Source organism: Nycticebus coucang, chromosome 22, assembly GCF_027406575.1.
Source record: "Nycticebus coucang isolate mNycCou1 chromosome 22, mNycCou1.pri, whole genome shotgun sequence".
NCBI classification, from domain to species: Eukaryota; Metazoa; Chordata; class Mammalia; order Primates; family Lorisidae; genus Nycticebus; species Nycticebus coucang.
The window spans coordinates 42,136,455-42,155,309 of record NC_069801.1 but is presented as its reverse complement, the minus strand read 5'-3'; the positions used below and the strand labels follow the sequence as shown (position 1 = coordinate 42,155,309).

At 42.2% G+C, this 18,855-nt stretch overlaps 2 protein-coding genes across 7 annotated transcripts in view; both read left to right on the top strand.

Annotated features, from left to right (window-relative positions):
* Window positions 1-18,855, top strand: part of IPP (intracisternal A particle-promoted polypeptide) — a 189,008-nt gene that overhangs the window by 85,402 nt on the left and 84,751 nt on the right. The gene's annotated exons all lie outside the window — the stretch shown is intronic.
* Window positions 1-18,855, top strand: part of GPBP1L1 (GC-rich promoter binding protein 1 like 1) — a 56,276-nt gene that overhangs the window by 31,103 nt on the left and 6,318 nt on the right. For all 5 annotated transcript variants that reach the window (XM_053575310.1, XM_053575312.1, XM_053575309.1 and 2 more), the window contains 6 exons: window positions 1,249-1,378; window positions 2,339-2,625; window positions 10,442-10,514; window positions 11,837-12,030; window positions 17,904-18,044; window positions 18,498-18,656. In XM_053575310.1, the coding sequence (XP_053431285.1) occupies window positions 1,249-1,378; window positions 2,339-2,625; window positions 10,442-10,514; window positions 11,837-12,030; window positions 17,904-18,044; window positions 18,498-18,656 (984 nt within the window). The remainder of the gene's footprint in view (window positions 1-1,248; window positions 1,379-2,338; window positions 2,626-10,441; window positions 10,515-11,836; window positions 12,031-17,903; window positions 18,045-18,497; window positions 18,657-18,855) is intronic.

The window sequence follows — 18,855 nt, the reverse complement described above, 5'->3', positions numbered from 1 at the left end:
TAGTCACAGCTTCTCAGGAGACCGAGGAGGAGGATTGCTTGAGCCCTCAATAGTTTAGTTGTAGTGACCTATGATGATGACTCTGCACTCTAGCCCAGGTGACAGAGTGAGACTGTCTCCAAAAACACCCCAAAACCTCTCTAGAGTTAGTAATAGCTTTGCAGGGTAATAGGTAAACTATTATTTTCTTGGCAATTCCAGAATAATTCATAGAAATTATAAAACTGTTTAGATTTATTCATTTTTGAGGGGGCTTTAGTGATCCTCATGCCTCAGCCTCCTAAGTAGGGAACACAGGCAAGCATTATGGCCAGCACAAGATTTGTTTTTTTGTTTTTGTGTTGTTTTTTTTTTTTAATAGAATAGAATCTCACTTTGTTCTCAAGGGTAGAGTGCCATTAGGTCAGCCTATCTCACAGCAACCACCTCAAACTCTTGGGTTCAAATGATCCTGCTGCCTCTGCCTCCTGAGTTGCTGTTTTTTTCTTATTTTTAATAGAGATAACATCTTGGTCTTACTCAGGTTGGTCTCAAATTCCTGAGCTCAAGCCATACTCCTGCCTCTCCCTCCATCAGTGCTAGGATTACAGGTGTGAGCCATGGCACCCAGCCTGTTGGACTTGCTCTTTGTAGATATTTATAGGAGTTGGGGGGTATTTTCCCTTCCCTTTTTTTTTTTTCATGTAAATAATTGAAGTTTAGACCCACACCTCTAATCCTACTACTCTGGGTGGCTGAGGTGGGAGGATCAGATGAGAACAGGAGTTCCAGACCAACCAGAGCAAAGGGAGACCCTGTCTCTCCTGAAAATAGAAAAATTAGCCCAGCCAGTGTGGTTATATCTGCCTATAGTCTCAGTGACTCGGAAGGCTGAGGTAGGAGGATCAGTTTGAACCTAGGAGTTCGAGGTTTCTGTGAGCTTGGCTGCCACCACAGCACTCTAGCCTGGGCAGCAGAATGAGACTGTCTCCTCCCTAAAAAATTTGAAGTGGCTGCCTTTTTTTCCCATCTGTGGTAAAGGAAGTTAATTAATGTTTGTGTGTATAACCTAAGACTACTCTAAAATAACACAAAGGCCTGGAATAGGTAAAGTAAAAAAGACTCAAATCCCTTATGGTAGATAATGCTAATATTTGGAATTTCTACCACCTGTATTACTTGCATTGTGAAAGCTTGATGCAAAACCTACTAAGTTATTGAAAGAGACTAATATTTATATACTCGCCTCTCTATACTTTATTATCTTAGTCCCCTACTGCCACCTTTGAAAAACACGGAGAGCACCTATCCCGGGGAGAAGGTAGATTTGGAGTGAGCCGTCGTCGACATAATTCCTCTGATGGCTTTTTTAACAATGGATCCCTACGAACTACAGGAGGTAAGCTGTGTCCAACCTTTATAACTAGACAGTATTAAAGCTACTCACTTGGGCTCACACCTGTAATACCAGCACTCCAGGAGGGGGAGATGGGTAGATTGCCTAAGCCCACAGGTTCGAAACCAGCATGAACCAGAGCAAGACCTCATCTCTAAAAATAGTTGAGCGTTGTGCTGTGTAACTTTCAGCAAAAGCTTCTCAGGAGGCTGAGGCGACAGAATCGCTTGAGCCCAAGAGTTAGTTAGAGGTTGCTGTGAGCTATGATGCCACAGCCCTCTACCAAGGGCAACAAAGTGAGACTCAAAAAAAAAAAAAAGCTATTCACTTAGGGTTAAGGTAAGCCCAAGCAGAGGGTGCATGTCTCTATTTTGAAATAGGATCTTTTATGAATATAGTTCTTTTTTTTTTTTTTTTTTTTTTTTTTTTGTAGAGACAGAGTCTCACTGTACCGCCCTCGGTAGAGTGCTGTGGCGTCACACAGCTCACAGCAACCTCCAACTCCTGGGCTTACGCGATTCTCTTGCCTCAGCTTCCCGAGTAGCTGGGACTACAGGCACCCGCCACAACGCCCGGCTATTTTTTTGTTGCAGTTTGGCCGGGGCCGGGTTTGAACCCGCCACCCTCGGCATATGGGGCTGGCGCCCTACTCACTGAGCCATAGGCGCCGCCCTATAGTTCTTAATTAGATTCTCTAGTAATCATTATCCAGCTATTTTGGCTTTGTAGTTCTAACATTTTTACATTTTCATGAATCATTTATTAAGTTGAAGAATTCATTCAGAAATTGCTTCACAAAGAAAAGATATATTTTGTGATTTCTTTGTGTAGACTTTTTATTGAAAAGGTCTCCTGAAAGTTTTTTGGCAATACCACAAACCAGATCAGGAAGCATCTGGCCCAATGGTTTATGAACTGTAGGAAGCAAACAATCTAATGTGTTGCTTTTCCTTACTACTATAGATTCCTGGCACCAGCCCTCCCTGTTCCGCCATGATTCTTCAGACTCTAGTGTCTCAAAGGGAGCATATGCTGGAATCCCAGGGAACCCGTCTGGTTGGCATGGCTCTTCCCGAGGTCATGATTGCATGAGCCAGCGTAGTGGAGGTGGCGTGGGGAACCATCGCCATTGGAATGGCAGCTTCCATTCTCGTAAAGGCTGCTCCTTTCAGGAAAGGCCACCTACGGAGATTAGGGAAGAAAAGAAAGAAGACAAGGTGGAAAAGTTGCAGTTTGAAGAAGACGACTTTGTAAGTATCAACCTTCAGGTGGCCTGGTTAAAAATCAACAGATAGGCGGCTCAAAGGGGTAGGGTCCTGGCCCATATGCCAGAGGTGGCGGGTTCAAAGCCAGCCCCAGCCAAAAATAAAAAATAAAATTAAAATTAAAAAAACTCAACAGATAATGCCTGAAATATGAGACTTAGTTAATTAGTAAGACTAATTAAAGAATTCAGAAAAGTCAGTCCCTAAGCTTAGGTTTTTATTATTTTTAAAGGAAGGGACTTAGCCGGGCATTGTGGCGGGTGCCTGTAGTCCCAGCTACTCGGGAGGCTGAGGCAAGAGAATCGCTTAAGCCCAGAAGTTGGAGGTTGCTGTGAGCTGTGTGGGGCCACAGCACTCTACCGAGGGCCATAAAGTGAGACTCCGTCTCTACAAAAAAAAAAAAAAAAAAAAAAAAAAGTAAATAAAGGAAGGGACTTAGTTGATTTGTTTGAAAATGATGATCAAACTTCCTGTGTAACTTTCAGCAAAAGAAAAGAGTTGTTTTTTTCTTTTTCTTTTTTTGTTGCTGTTCTTGTCGTTGGGAAGACAGAGTGTCACTCTATTGCCGGGGATAGAGTTCAGTGATATCATTCTAGCTTATTGCAACCTCAAAATCCTGGACTCAAGCATTCCTCCTGCCTCAGCCTCCCAAGCAGCTGGGAATGCAGGCACACACCACCATCCTGGCTAATTTTCTCTGTTTTTGCAGGGGTGAGGACTTGATATGTTGCTCAGTTTGGTCTCGAATTCCTTGGTTTCAAGTGATCCTCCCACCTTGACCTCCCAAACTGTTGGGATTATAGGCGTGAGCCATCTTGCCTGGTCTCATGTTAAATTGTCTTTTTCTGACTATTTTAAGAGGGATTTGATTTTGTTCTCTGGTATATAAAATAGTTGTGGACTCGGCACCCGTAGCTCAGTGGGTAGGGCGCTGACTACATACACAGAGTCTGGCAGGTTCAAGCCCAGCCCGGGGCCAGTAAACAACAATGACAACTGCAACCAAAAAATAACCAGGCGTTGTGGCGGCTGTCTGTAGTCCCAACTACCTGGGAGGCTGAGGCAGCACTAAAGCACAAGAGTTGGAGGTTACTGTGAGGGCAACATAGTGAGACTCTGTCTCAAAATTAAATAAATAAATAAAAATAAAATAATTGGGATAAGTTATAAACATGAAATTAAGAGTATTTTAGATTTTACTTACATATTTAATAAAACTTTATGCAGTTGTATGCTGAATTATATATCCATGATTTTTTGCCTCTAAATCAAAGGTAGAGTTTTTAAGAGTACCTCTTTGTGAAATTTTAAAATATCTTATTTAACAAAATACCATTTGAATATAATTACATTCGTTATTAGTGAGATAATTTATGTTTTTATACTAAGCCTTCACAATTCTTTGTGGATTTATAGCACATCTCCATATAGACTATACACGTTCTTTTCTTCCTTTTTTCCTTTTTTTTTTTTGAGACAGAGTCTCACTAGGTCACCCTCAGTAGAGTGCTATGGCATCACAGCTCACAGCAACCTCAAACTTTTGGGCTTAAGCGATTCTCTAGCCTAAGCCTCGCAAGTAGCTGGGACTACAGGCACCTGCCACAACTCCTGTCTATTTTTTGGTTGTAGTTGTCATTGCTGTTTAGCAGGCCTGGGCTGGGTTCGTACCCGCCAGCCCCAGAGTATGTGGCTAGCACCCTAACCACCAGGCTACAGGCACCAAGCCAGACTATATACTTTCTAAGTGCTCAGCAAACACATATGTGTAATGACTATTATATGAAATACTGCAGTTCTAGAGATGTTAGATTAATCAGTTGCTTCTGTTATATAGTCATTTCAACATGTTAATAAAGTCAACTAAAGAAGAGTCAAATTTAGGCATTAGCCTCTGTACCCCGAAGTCTAGGAAATATCCAGAAGTCCTTGACTTAAATTATGTGTTAATGTGAATTCCTATCCTCAGGTTAACTGTTCTTCACAACTTTATCCTTGAGGCACCTATGGCTCAAGCAGTAGGGTGCTGGCCTCATATGTCGAAGGTGGTGGGTTCAAACCCAGCCCCAGCCAAAAAACTGCCAAAAAAAAAAAAAAAAAATGTATCCTTGCAGAGCAAAGTGGCTCACACCTATAATCCTAGTACTCTGGTACTCTGGGAGGCCAAGGCCAGTGGATTGCCTGAGCTCACCGGTTGGAGGCCAGCCTGAGCAAGAACGAGACCCTGTCTCTAAAAATAGCTGGACATTGTGCAGGTGCCTGTCGTCCCAGATACTTGGGAGGCTGAGGCAAGAGAATCACTTGAGCCCAAGAGTTTGAGGTTGCTGTGAGCTATGAGGCTATTGGCACTGTACCGAGGGTGACAAAGTAAGACTCTGTCTGAAAAGAAAAAAAAAAAAAAAAACTTTCTCCTTAGAATGGTCTGTACTACCCTTACATAGTGAATATTTCTCCAGAATGTCTTAGATAACTAATAGTCCATAAATACTAGAATGCCAAATTATAATTTTCATTACTTATAGAATAAAATTATAAGCAAATCCCAGAAAGACCAGTGGGAATAATTTAAAAACATAATCTGTATTGCTCATCACACTAAATGAATTGATGAAATTCCTATCAAACTAGTGAAAGAAATTAGAAAGAAAATTACAATATGATGTTATTATAAAACAATTTTTTTTTTTTTTTTTTTTAAGAGACAGAATCTCACTTTATCGCCCTTGGTAGAGTGCCATGGCATTACAGCTCACAGCAGCCTCCAGCTCCTGGGCCTAGGCAATTCTCTTGCCTCAGCCTCCCAAGTAGCCGGGACCACAGGGGCCTACCGCAATGCCTGGCCATTTTTTTTTTTTTTTATTGCAATTTGGCTGGGGCCAGGTTCAAACCCTCCACCCTTGGTATATGGGGCCAGCACCTCACCCACTGAGCCACAGGCGCTACTTCAAAACAAAATTTTTTTTTTTTTTTTTTTTTTTTTGAGACAGAGCCTCAAGCTGTCACCCTGGATAGAGTGCTATGGCATCACAGCTCACAGCAACCTCCAACTCCTGGGCTCAAGTAATTTCTCTGCCTCTACCTCCCAAGTAGCTGAGACTACAGGCGCCCGCCACAACACCTGGCTGTTTTTTGGTTGCAGCCGTCGTTGTTTGGCAGGCCCAGGCTGGATTCAAACCCACCAGCTCAGATGTATGTGGCTGGCGCCTTAGCCATTTGAGCCCAGTCACAAATTTTTTTATATATGTCTATGACATATAATTAAATAAACCCACAGTAATTATAACGTAATTTATATCTGATATGCAATGTTTATTTAGCTTTTTTTTTTTTTTGTAGAGACAGAGTCTCACTTTATCGCCCTCGGTAGAGTTCTGTGGCGTCACACGGCTCACAGCAACCTCTAACTCTTGGGCTTACGTGATTCTCTTGCCTCAGCCTCCCAAGCAGCTGGGACTACAGGCGCCCGCCACAACACCCGGCTATTTTTTTGTTGCAGTTTGGCCGGGGCTGGGTTTGAACCCACCACCCTCAGCGTATGAGGCCGGCGCCCTACTCACTGAGCCACAGGCGCTGCCCTGACATGCAATGTTCAAAGTATAGAAAACAAATGTATTTGGATCTGAAACCCTACTAGTTTTGGTTTTTATGTATTTTGGTAAGCAAAGAGAAAATTGTAGTGAATAAATGGTGTGGGGTAAAACAGAAATATGTTATTTACACTATTGATTAGTATAATTTGAAATAGAAACTAGATTATTATTTTGTGCATTCCCAGTGTGGAATTTTGCATGTTTATTGACTTTGTTTTCCTTAAGAGATAAGTTCTTCTGTGGCCCAAGTTGCAATACATTGGCATAATTATAGCCCACTGTGATATTGAATTCCCAGGCTCAAGTGATCCTCCTGCCTCAGCCTCCAGTGAAGCTGGACTATATAGAAGCACACTACAATCTCAATATTCCTTTGCTTCTTTTAAATGCAGAGTCTCACTCTATCATTCTGGATAGAGTGTCATGGCATCATTACAGTTCACAGTAACTTCAAACTCCTGGACTTGAGCAATCCTCCTGCCTCAGTTTCCTGAACTGAGTAACTAGAAGTACAAATATGTGCCACTATGCCCAGCTATTTTTTCTATTTTCAGTAGACATGGGGTCTCACTCTTGCTTGGGCTGGTCTTGAACTCTGAGTTCAAGCAATCCACCTGCCTCAGCCTCCCAGAGTGCTAGGATTACAGGTTTAAGCCACCATGGCTGGCTGTTATGTTTTTTGCTTTTGTTTTTTTTGTGTGACAGGGTCTCAAGCTGTTGCCCTGGGTATAGTCCCATGGTATCACAGCTCACAGCAACCTCAAACTCTTGGGCTTAAGCGATCCTCTTGCCTCAGCCTCGCAAGTAGCTGGAACTATAGGTGCCCACCAAAACACCCAGGTTGTAGTTATTTTTGTTTGGCAGTCCGGGGCTGGGTTTGAACCCTTCAGCCCTGATGTATGTGGCTGGCGTCCTAGTCCCTGAGCTACAGGCACCAAGCATGTTATATGTCTTTTAATAAATGAACACAAAACCACCAAGATGTTGCCTTCACAAAATTTGAAGAAAGTATTGTGTAACCTCTCATATTAATATCTTAAACCAGTTATCTATTTATAGTAAATACAAAAGTATATGATATTTTTTAAAAACCTGTAGATTAGGCCAGACATGGTGGCTCATCCTAGCACCCTGGGAGGCCATGGCAGTTGGATTGCCTGAGCTCATGGGTTTAAGACCAGCCTGAATAAGAGCGAGACCCCACCTCTAAAAATAGCCAGGCATTGTGGCGGGTGCCTATAGTCCCAGCTACTGAGGGTGCTGAGGCAGGAGAATCACTTGAGCCCAAGACGTTGAGGTTGCTATGACCATTGACACCACAGCACTCTACTGAGGGTGACAAAGTGAGACTCTGTCTCAAAAAAAGAGGGGGGGGGCTTCTACACTGCTGGTGGGAATGCAAATTAATACATTCCGTTTGGAAAGATGTTTGGAGAACACTTAGAGATCTAAAAATAGATCTGCCATTCAATCCTATAATTCCTCTACTAGGTTTATAAACAGAAGACCAAAAATCACATTATAACAAAGATATTTGTACCAGAATGTTTATTGCAGCCCAATTCACAATTGCTAAGTCATGGAAAAAGCCCAAGTGCCCATCGATCCACGAATGGATTAATAAATTGTGGTGTATGTACACCATGGAATATTATGCAGCCTTAAAGAAAGATGGAGACTTTACCTCTTTCATGTTTACATGGATGGAGCTGGAACATATTCTTCTTAGTAAATTATCTCAAGAATGGAAGAAAAGGATCCAATGTACTCAGCCCTACTGTGAAACTAATTTATGGCTTTCATATGAAAGCTATAACCCAATTATAACCTAAGAATATGGGGAAGGGAGAGAGGGAGGCGAGGGAGGGGGAATGAGGAGTGGAAGGAGGGTGATTGGTGGGATTACACCTACGGTGCATCTTACAAGGGTACGGTAGAATAAATGTCTTAATAACTAAGAAAATGCCAGGAAGGCTATGTTAACCAGTGCGATGAAAATATGTCAAATGGTCTGTAAAACCAGTGTATGGTGCCCCGATATCACATTAATGTACACAGCTATGATTTAATAATAAAAGGGGGCGGGCAGCGCCTGTGGCTCAAAGGAGTAGGGCTCCGGTCCCATATACTGGAGGTGGTGGGTTCAAACCTGGCCCCGGCCAAAAACTACCAAAAAAACCCAAAAAACTTGTAGATTATAAAGAAGTGATTTCGGATACAAAACCATAGCATTGAACTATACACACTTGGATACTAAAAAGCAATGGGGTCGTCACTATAAGTTAGGATAGTTGTTATTTTTAGAAGGGAAGGCAAAGTTTTTTGAGGGGGATTGTAAAGTGTTTAAAAGGATGTTTTTAAAACTCAGTTGAAAGAGATCAGAGGTACTGCATAAGTAGAGCCAGTATCCCTGAGAACCTTAGATACATTGTACCTAAGAACACATGCCAATTAAAATAAGGAAACAGCCAACTCTGGGCGGTGTGGTAAGTAGGGTGCTAGCCCCATATACCGAGGGTGACAGGTTCAAATCTGGCCCCGACCAAACTGCAACAAAAAATAGCCGGGCGTTGTGGTGGGCACCTGTAGTCCCAGCTACTTGGGAGGCTGAGGCAAGTGAATTGCCTAAGCCCAAGAGCTGGAGGTTGCTGTGAGCTATAATGCCACAGTGCACTCTACTGAGGACGACAAAGCGAGACCCTCTCTTTAAAAAAAAAAAAAAAAAATCAGCACATAAAGGAGATTAAGAACTCTTATTATTTATTATCACCTATAACAAAACCTTTTCTGGGCTCAGCGCCTGTAACTCAAGCAGCAAGGGCGCCAGCCACATACACCAGAGCTGGCAGGTTCGAATCCAGCCCAGACCCACCAGACAACAATGACAACTACAACCAAAAAATAGCCAGGCATTGTGGTGGGCACCTGTATTTCCAACTACTTGGGAGGCTGAGTAAGAGAATTGCTTAAGCCCAAGAGTTTTGAGATTGCTGTGAGCTGTGATGCCATAGCACCCTACCAAGGGCGACAAAATGAGACTCTGTCTCTTAAAAAAAAAAATGAAAAAAATGCAGGAATGCTATATATTTCACTGACTTGTCTTTACAGCTGAAGAAGATGATCCACATTCTTGTTCATACAGTTTTCTGTGTCTTTTTTTTTTTTTTTTTTTTAGAGACAAAGTCTCACTTTATCACCCTTGGTAGAGTGCTTTGGCGTCACAGCTCACAGCAACGTCCAACTCCTAGGCTTAGGCAATTCTCTTGCCTCAGCCTCCCAAGTAGCTGGGACTATAGGCGCCTGCAACAATACCTGGCTATTTTTTGTTGCAGTTTGGCCAGGGCTGAGTGCGAACCCGCCATCCTCAGTATATGGGGCTGGCGCCCTACCCACTGAGGCACAGGTGCCACTCCTTTCTGTGTTTTTTTATTTGGCATGCATATCCTAGAGCAAAGTGGCAACTTGGCACGTTTAGTCTGTTTGTTTAAAAAATAAATGGGCATTTGACATCAATAACAGCAATAGTGGAGGGTGGCAAACTTCTCTGCTATCCCATGGCTAAAGCACATCTTGAACGAAGTCTGAACTCTTTCAGACTCCTTCCTTGGGGACTCTCCCTTACCTGTAGGAAGATTTTTTTATGTCTTAACGGTTAATCTTTTGTCATAGTTAAGAACTCTTTATATTAAACTTTCCATTTAACCCACCAACAATAAATAAATGCCGCTTACATCAAAGGAAATGGAACTCAAGAAAGTCAAGCCTAAGATTAGGTGGTGCCTGTAGCTCAGTGGGTAAGGCCCTGGCCACATATACCCAGGCTAGCTGGTTTGAACCCTGCCCGGGCCAGCTAAACAAGAATACCAACTGCAACAAAAAATTAGCCGCATGTTGTGGTGGGCGCCTGTAGTCCCAGCTACTTGGGAGGCTGAAGCAAGAGAATTGCTTAAGCCCAAGAGTTTGAGGTTGCTGTGAGCTGTGACACACTCTACAGAGGACAACATAGTGAAACTTGGTCTCAAAAAAAAAAAGATTAACAGAATATTTATTGATGTTGTACTTCAGTATCTTCTATTTGTTATAATTCTGACTACAGTGTTAAATTATTAAATATATAATTATTTGATAGGTTCCATGTTGATGGCTACTTTGTGAAAAGTGCCAAAATGATCATCCTACTGTGTCAACCATTCATATCCCTTTTTTCCTAGCCTTCTTTGAATCCAGAAGCTGGCAAACAGAATCAGCCATGCAGACCTTTTGGGACGCCTTCTGGAGTGTGGGGTATGTAGATTTTGCTGTTTTAAAGGCATAAGTTTAAATTTTTTCTTGGCAGATCCAGGAACAAAAATTCTTTATCTCTTTTTTTGTTTATCTGTCATTTCTCAGCTCATCCATTGGTCCATGGTAACTAACATCTATTCTTCAGTAATCTGTCTACAGCTGTTGCAGGTTACTTTATCCTCCAGAACAGTGTTGAAAGTAGTCACAGTAATCTAGTCAGAATACAGACAATTGAGAGCTTACCTGAATTTGGAATCATACTTCAAGTAAAAGGAGAGTGATATAAACTTCATAAAAAATAATCATTGATTAATATTGCTAATTCAGTTATAACAAATTAAATATTTATGTTACGATTGTCTTCTAAACCTATAGTGAGTATACATAATGATATATACTAAAAATTCCCCTATATGTGTGTGTATGTTTATATATTTTTCTTTAAGTGACAGGATCTTGTTATATTGCCCAAGCTAATCTATGGCATTTACACATTGGACTCTCCTGGTCCCTTCATTAAACATGTTCACTAGCCAGGTGTCTTATTGGAAAGTGTTTAACATATCTAAATGGTTTTAGATTCAGTGTTATAGGATTAATGATGATTGCTGTACCTTTTTCTCTTTGTTAATAATTTGCTCAAGTTGGCTCAGCTCCTTTAGCTCAGCAACTAGGGCATCAGCCACATACACCAGCACTGGCATGTTCAAATCCAGTCCGGGCCTGCCAAACAACAATGACAACTACAAGCAAAAAATAACCGGGCGTTGTGGCAGGCGCCTATATTTCCAGCTACTTGGGAGGCTGAGGCAAGAGAATTGAGTTTGAGGTTGCTGTGAGCTGTGACGCCATGGCACTCTACCGAGGTCAACATAGTGTGACTCTGTCTCAAAAATAATAATAATCATTTGCTCAAGTTTCCCTTGTCAGAGGGTCCCTTGACAGACTCCTTTTCCTAATTACCTCTTCTCTCTCCATTCCCATCCTGACAGGAACTGCTACCTTGTATATATTCTTGTTTGGTTCATGCCTGACCACAATACACATTAGATTTGTTGTGCCCTGTAAGGTTTGCTAATATCTTTGGGCTTTCTGGTTGATTTATGAATTTAGTATCAGTGCTTCAGATGTTGCCTTTATTCCTACAATTCCCTCATAGTATCACTTCTGATAGTATCTATTAAGTGCACATCAGACAATGCATGTCCCTCTGTCTGAACTGTCAACCTCTTTATTAAAGGTGAGCCCTTTGTAAGCTACCACTTCATGTTACACAATAAATAGGTTTGACACTCTTTTGTCTCCACTATTTTATTTCACAGAAAACCCACCTAGTGCCAAGCAACCCTCCAAAATGCTAGTTATCAAAAAAGTTTCCAAAGAGGATCCTGCTGCTGCCTTCTCTGCTGCATTCACCTCACCAGGATCTCACCATGCAAATGGGAACAAATCGTTATCCATAGTTCCAAGTGTCTATAAGAACCTGGTTCCCAAGCCTGTACCACCTCCTTCTAAGGTATGATTTATAATCAGTTTAAGAACTTATTCAACAGAGGTTTAGGAATAAATAAATTTACTACATTATTTTCCTGTCAAACCACATTGACCAGATATTTATTTAGTGCCTGTTCTATATTTAGTATTGTATTGCCTTCAGATTCTCTACTGCTGCCAACTGGATTTTTTTGTTTATTCTTTTTTCTTTTTTTGGAGACAGAATCTCAAGCTCTTACCCTGGGTAGAGTGCCGTGGCTTTACAGCTCACAAGCAACCTCAAACTCTTGGACTTAAGAGATTCTCTTACCTCAGCTTCCCAAGTAGCTGGGACTACAGGCGCCCACTACAACACCTGGCTATTTTTAGAGATGAGGTCTTACTCTGGCTCAGGCTGGTCTCAAACCTGTGAGCTCAGGCAGTCCACCGCCTTGGCCTCCTAGAGTGCTAGGATTATAGGCATGAGCCAGCCTCCTTTTCATATTTGTATCTTTCGGGCCCTTACATAAACACTTGATTATTTGAGTTAATCCCAGCCACATAATTAGCATACGTGCTGCTGAAGTGAGTGCAACAAATAATTAGAATTTACTGTGTCATTAGGAGAAAAACTGGTGAGGATTAATACTAATTCACTTTCCATTGTGTGTAAGAACTGTGTTTGGTTCTTGTTCACAATACAGAGTAGTACTTTAGTTAGAAGAAGTTTTTGCTTTGCAGTGGAACTTAATTAACAGATATCAAACTGGGAATCATTTCAGTGATAATGATTGAAGCTTTCAAGGTAGATTAAATGTAGAAGGGAAGAGGATAGAGGAAGAGCAGCGAAGAATGGGAAAGTAACAACATAATCAGTAGAATTGAGAAATTGTATTTCTGACATTTAAATAAATGGTAGGCTGTCACAGAAATCCAGGTGGGTAAGTTTAAAATAGCAAGGAGTTGGGTGGATGCAGTGGCTCCTGCCTGCAATCCTAGCACTGTGAGAGACTGAGGCGAGTGGATTGCTTGAGCTCACAGGTTGGAGACCAGCCTGGGCCAGAGTGAGACCCGGCTCTAAAAATAGCTGGGTGCTGTGGCGGGCTACTGGTCGTCCTGGTTATTCAGGAGTTTGAGACAAGAGAATTGCTTGAGCCTAGGAGTCTCTGTTTCAAAAAAAAAAGTAGCAACAAGTTGTTGACCCTGTCACTTGCTGCTAGCAGGTTGAAGAAAATAAGTTTAAAAAGCCTTAGCATGGCTCGGCGCCTATGGCTCAATTGGCTAAGGCGCCACCCACATACACCTGAGCTGGCAAGTTCAAATCCACCCGGGCCTACCAAACAACAACAGCTGCAACTAAAAAACAGCCAGGCATTGTGTCAGGCGCCTGTAGTCCCAACTACTTGGGAGGCTGAGGCAGGAGAATTGCTTGAGCCCAGGAGTTGGAGGTTGCTGTGAGCTGTGATGCCATGGCACTCTACCCAGGGCAACAGCTTGAGACTCTGTCTCAAAAAAAAAAAAAGAAAGAAAAAGCCGGGCGGCGCCTGTGGCTCAGTCGGTAAGGTGCCGGCCCCATATACCGAGGATGACGGGTTCAAACCCGGCCCCGGCTGAACTGCAACCAGAAAATATAGCCGGGCATTGTGGCGGGTGCCTGTAGTCCCAGCTACTCGGGAGGCTGAGGCAAGAGAATCACTTAAGCCCAGGAGTTGGAGGTTGCTGTGAGCTGTGTGAGGCACTCTACCGAGGGCCATAAAGTGAGACTTTGTCTCTACAAAAACAAACAAAAAAAAGCCTTACCAATTAGAAACTTTTTGGTGACCTTTGAGTTGAAGTTTTAGGAGTGTAAAGTTAAGGCTAAAGCAAGATTTCAGAGGCTTTAGGGATTATATGGGTAGAAGGAGAGGTAGTGACACCTTTCAGCCTTGACTATAAAAGAAAGTAGCATGTGGCTGGTAGAAAAGTTCATGGAAGTATGAGGAAATCTGTAGGAAGAATCATCTGGGGACAACTTGAAATATATTTAAAGGAAAAGAGGTTATTGGAGGATCATGGGCCAAGAAGAAATAAGTGGAATAAAACTTACAAGTATAGTTCTTTTTGAAAGGGTTTAGTATACCCATTTCTCTGGTTTAGAAGGGACGAATGTCATTCAAGTAAAAAGAGTAGCAAAGAACAGCCTACCATTGAAGTTAACTTTGAGGGGTTTTTTTGATGTTTTTGAAGCATAGTCTCACTTTGTGGTGGCCCCATTGTATCATTTTCCAAAGAACGCAGATTTTTAAGTCCTGGCCTTTGAATTAATATAAGGATGAAATTTCTGGTTATTTATGACAGAGTTTTTGACTAAAATAGGCATATGAGTATTGCAGGAACTAAATAGTAAATGTTGTAATAAGCAAGTGAACTATAGGTAATATTGACTTAACTCTGAAAAGTTTGGCAGTAGGACGATGGTATGTAAGATTAAAGGAAAATAAGTCTGGCTTTTTTTCTGCTAGCTTCAATAGGTCTTTCAGCATGTTGTAGATATTTATCATACTAGAATAATATATTAGAAGGAGAGCAAAGATACAAGAAAGCCCGGCACAGTGGCTCACATCTAAAATCCTATTGCTCTGGAGAGCCCAAGGCGGATGGATCACCTGAGCTCAGGAGTTAGAGACCAACCTAAGCAAAAGCGAGACCCCATCCATGTCTACTTAAAAAAACAAACCTCAGGGTGGCGCCTGTGGCTCAACAGAATACGGAGCCGGCCCCATATACTGGAGGTGGCTGGTTCAAACTTGCCCCAGCCAAAAACTGCAAAAAAAAAAAAAAAAATCTCAGCAAAAGTGAGACCCTGTCTCTACTAAAGATAGAAAAGTTAGCCAGGTGTAATGGTATATGGAGGCTGAGACAAGAGGATCATTTGAACGAGTTGGAGTTTGCAGTGAACTATGATGATGCCACAGCATCTAGCTAAAAAGATAGATGTAAAGAGGGAATAATCAATAAAACCACAAAGGGCTGAGGCACTGCTCACTCCTGTTCCTAATACTCTAGGGAGCCCAAGGCAGATGGATCACCTAAGCTCAGGAGTTATAGACTAGCCTAAGCAAGAGGTAGACCCCATCCATCTCTACTAAAAAACAGAATAAATCCAGGGCGGAGCCTGTGGCTCAGTGGGTAGGGCAACAGTCCCATAAACCGAGGGTGGCAGGTTTGAACCCAGCCCCAGCCAAACTACAGTAAAAAAATAGCCAGGCATTGTGGCCGGTGCCTATAGTCCAAGCTACTCAGGAGGCTGAGGCAAGAGAATTGCCTAAGCCCAGAAGTTGGAGGCTGGGGATTGAGGGGCATAGGGAAAGTTTGGTTCCACTGATGTTAGAATTTTCAGTCCAGTAGAAGGACAAGATCATTTGTTACGGAGCGAGTTGGAATTGATTTGAAAATTAAAAGGAAAAGAAGAGTCTGATTTTAAACGAAAGCTGTGGTTACACCCAGGAACTGGAGGTTACTGTGAACTGTGTGACGCCACAGCACTCTACCAAGGGCAATAAAGTGAGACTTTGTACAAAAAAAAAGGAAAGAAAGCTGTGGTTAATATGCAGTTGATGTGAATGGATTTTTATATGTATAATTATCTAATAAAAGGGGGCACGGGGCATAATGATTTCTTCAGTGAGCATTGAGCTATCACATATTTTTTTTGTTTTTGTTTTTGAGACAGTCTCACTTTATCACCCCTGGTAGAGTGCCATGGCATCACAGCTCACAGCAACCTCAAATTCTTGGGCTTAAGCGATTCTCTTGCCTCAGCCTCCCAAGTAGCTGGGACCATAGGCACCTGGCTATTTTTTGTTGCAGTGGTCATTGTTTAGCTTGCCTAGGCCAGCTTTGAACCTGCCAGCCTCAGTGTATGTGGCACTATAACCATTGTGCTACAGGCGCTAAGCCTATCTATAGTTTTTTAAGTTACTCAGAGAGTTACTTAAGATTCCATTGGAATAAAACAGGCAGAGAGGTGGGTTTTTTGGTTGTTGTGTTTTGTTTTTTGAGGCAAAGTGTCACTTTGTCATCCCCAGTAGAGTACTGTGGCATCACAGCTCACAGCAACCTCAGACTCCTGGGCTCAAGCGATTCTCTTGCTACACAGGTGATCTGCCTGCCTCAGTGTCCCAGAGTGCTGGGATTACAGACATGAGCCACTGTGCCCAGCAGAGGTGGATATTTTTTATATAGGGTTGTCTGATAAACCTTTTGCATTTCTGTAGCAGAAACCCATATTTTTTTGTTGTTGTTGTTTTTTTGGCTGGGGCCATGTTTGAACCTGCCATCCACGGTATATGGGGCCAGCACCCTACTCCTTGAGCCATAGGTGCCGCCCAAAAACCCATATGTTTCTGGGCTGTGATATAACAATGTCAAAATAAGGGCTCTGATGATCCACTACAACTCCAGGAAAGCTAGAAATCATCTTTAATACTTAACCTGACACAAGCAGCCATCTTTAGATTTTTGTCAATGCAAGAAAAATTTTAATGTTCATTCCATTTGGATCTTATCTGCTTATCCTTTTTAGAGGGATTCTAGGGTAGTGAAACAATTTACTAGTTGAGTAACAAACTGTGTAACTTATCCTCAATTACTTATCCTCAGTGCCAATGTCTATAAAAAGTCTACATTATAATTATTATACCTGACTGGTTTAAGAATTAAGTAAAATGCACCTGTAATCCTAGCACTCTGGGAGACCAAGGCAGGTAGATTGCCTGAGCTCAGGATTGCAAGACCCTGTCTGTCTTTAAAAAATTCCAAGGTGTTCTAACACATGCCTGTCGTCACAGCTGCTTGGGAGGCTGAGGCAAGAGGATCACTTGAGCCCAAGCTTTTGAGGTTGTTGTGAGCTATGATGCCATGACACTACCCAAACAAAGTGAGAGTCTGTTTCAAAAAAAAAAAAAAAAAGAAAAGAAAAATCAAGTGAAAAAGGATAGCAATCACTTGGGACATAGTAGATAGGTTAATTCCCTTCCAAAAGTTAATCATGTCCTCTTTGCTACCCATCAACCAAGAAAGCACCCAGGAAAGGAATTTTCTTCACTCAGACCCTTTCTTTGTCCTGGCGGCCTCAGTTCTAGTTGTTTCATTCTAGAAAAAAGAAGTTATACACTACTGTCCTGGCATGCAACCAGCCTCTTGCCATCAAAGTTCCCAGAAAACAGTATTCTTTGCAGTTAATGGAATATCAGGGTTACATCAGAAGTTAACACTTACGAAAGAAAACATTTGAGGTCATATAGGCTTAGAAAATGCTGATAAATGACTCTCAAGTTTTTGTTTTATTTATTTATTTTTTGGAGACAGAGTCTAACTTTGTTGCCCCAGTAAAGTGCTGTGGCATCATAGCTCACAGCAACTGCAAACTCTTGGACCCAAGTGATCCTCTTGCCTCAGCCTCCCAAGTAGCTAGGGAACTACAGGTGTCCACCACAACACCTGGCTATTTTTAGAGATGGGATCTCACTTTTGTTTAAGCTGGTGTCGGACCCCTGAGCTCAAGCAATCTACCCGCCTTGGCCTCCCAGAGTGCTTGGATTAGAGGTGTGGGGCACTGTACCCAGCCTCAGCCTGTCAAATTCTTAAGTGCAGCTTTGAGAAATAACACAGTAAGGAAACCTGTTGAACTTTGGTCACCAAAGCACTGCCCAGGCTTATTGAAATAGAGCTACCTTTTTGAGAAATACCTATTAATTTCCCATCTGCAAGTGCATAATCTCAGTAAGAGGTTCCCTACCTCCCAAACATGTTGAGACAGGTAAACTCTGGGACACTTGAGTCCCACATAACATTCCACTCTTGCTTTATGATTTTATAAGCTGAGCTTCTGTTTGCATGCTTGGTCTAACTGATTTATTCTTTTATCTCATGTAGCCCAGTACATGGAAAGCTAACAGAATGGAACACAAATCAGGATCCCTTTCCTCTAGCCGGGAGTGTGTTTTTAGCAGTCCAATCTCTGTCACTAAACCAGTGCCACTGGCTGCTGGTGCAGTTCTGAGTTCTCCCAAAGAGGTGAGTGAGGGTAAAACAAGGCAGCCTTTTCTAAAGTTGCCATTTCCCATTTACTTATACTAAGCTATATTAAGTTATACGGTATAACATGTATAGCTATTGCACTCTGTTGCAGGTATGCTTAGCTGAGTTATTTATTAATGTTTTCCTTTATCATCCACAAGTGGGCAGTAGCTGGGTGGAGTAAATGCTGTGGTTAGGCCAAGGTTGTCTTGCGTTAGACTGGCATTCTGCTGAGGTCTGTAAAAAGAACAAAGAGGTGCCATATGAGCTAGCCAGTCTGAACTGTGAAAACTATGTAAAACTGTAGTCTGTTTAAATAAAAGGGATATTTGGTAAAACACAGTGATAAATACAATTTCTCAAAATCAGTGCCATTTAGAAAAGCGACCCAGAGAATCCCAGTTCTTGCTCTTTGCTATCAGGAGCAACCTATTTGTGGTATTTGCCCAGAGTCCTTCCAGCACCACCCCTCCAATTGAGATCAGCTCTTCTCGTCTGACGAAGTTGACCCGTCGAACCACTGACAGGAAGAGTGAATTCCTGAAGACTCTGAAGGATGGCCGGAATGGAGATTTCTCAGACAACAGAGACTGTGATAAGCTGGAGGATGTAAGAGCATAGGAGTTTTCCTTTGTTATGTATATGCTTCATGGATCAATATGTAGCAAAATTTTAAAAAGTATAGAGAAGGCCGGGCATGGAGGCTCACGCCTGTAATCTAGCACTCAGGGAGGCACAGGTGGGTGGATTGCCTGAGACCAACCTGAGCTTGAGTGAGACCTAGTCTCTAAAAATAGCTGGGCCTTGT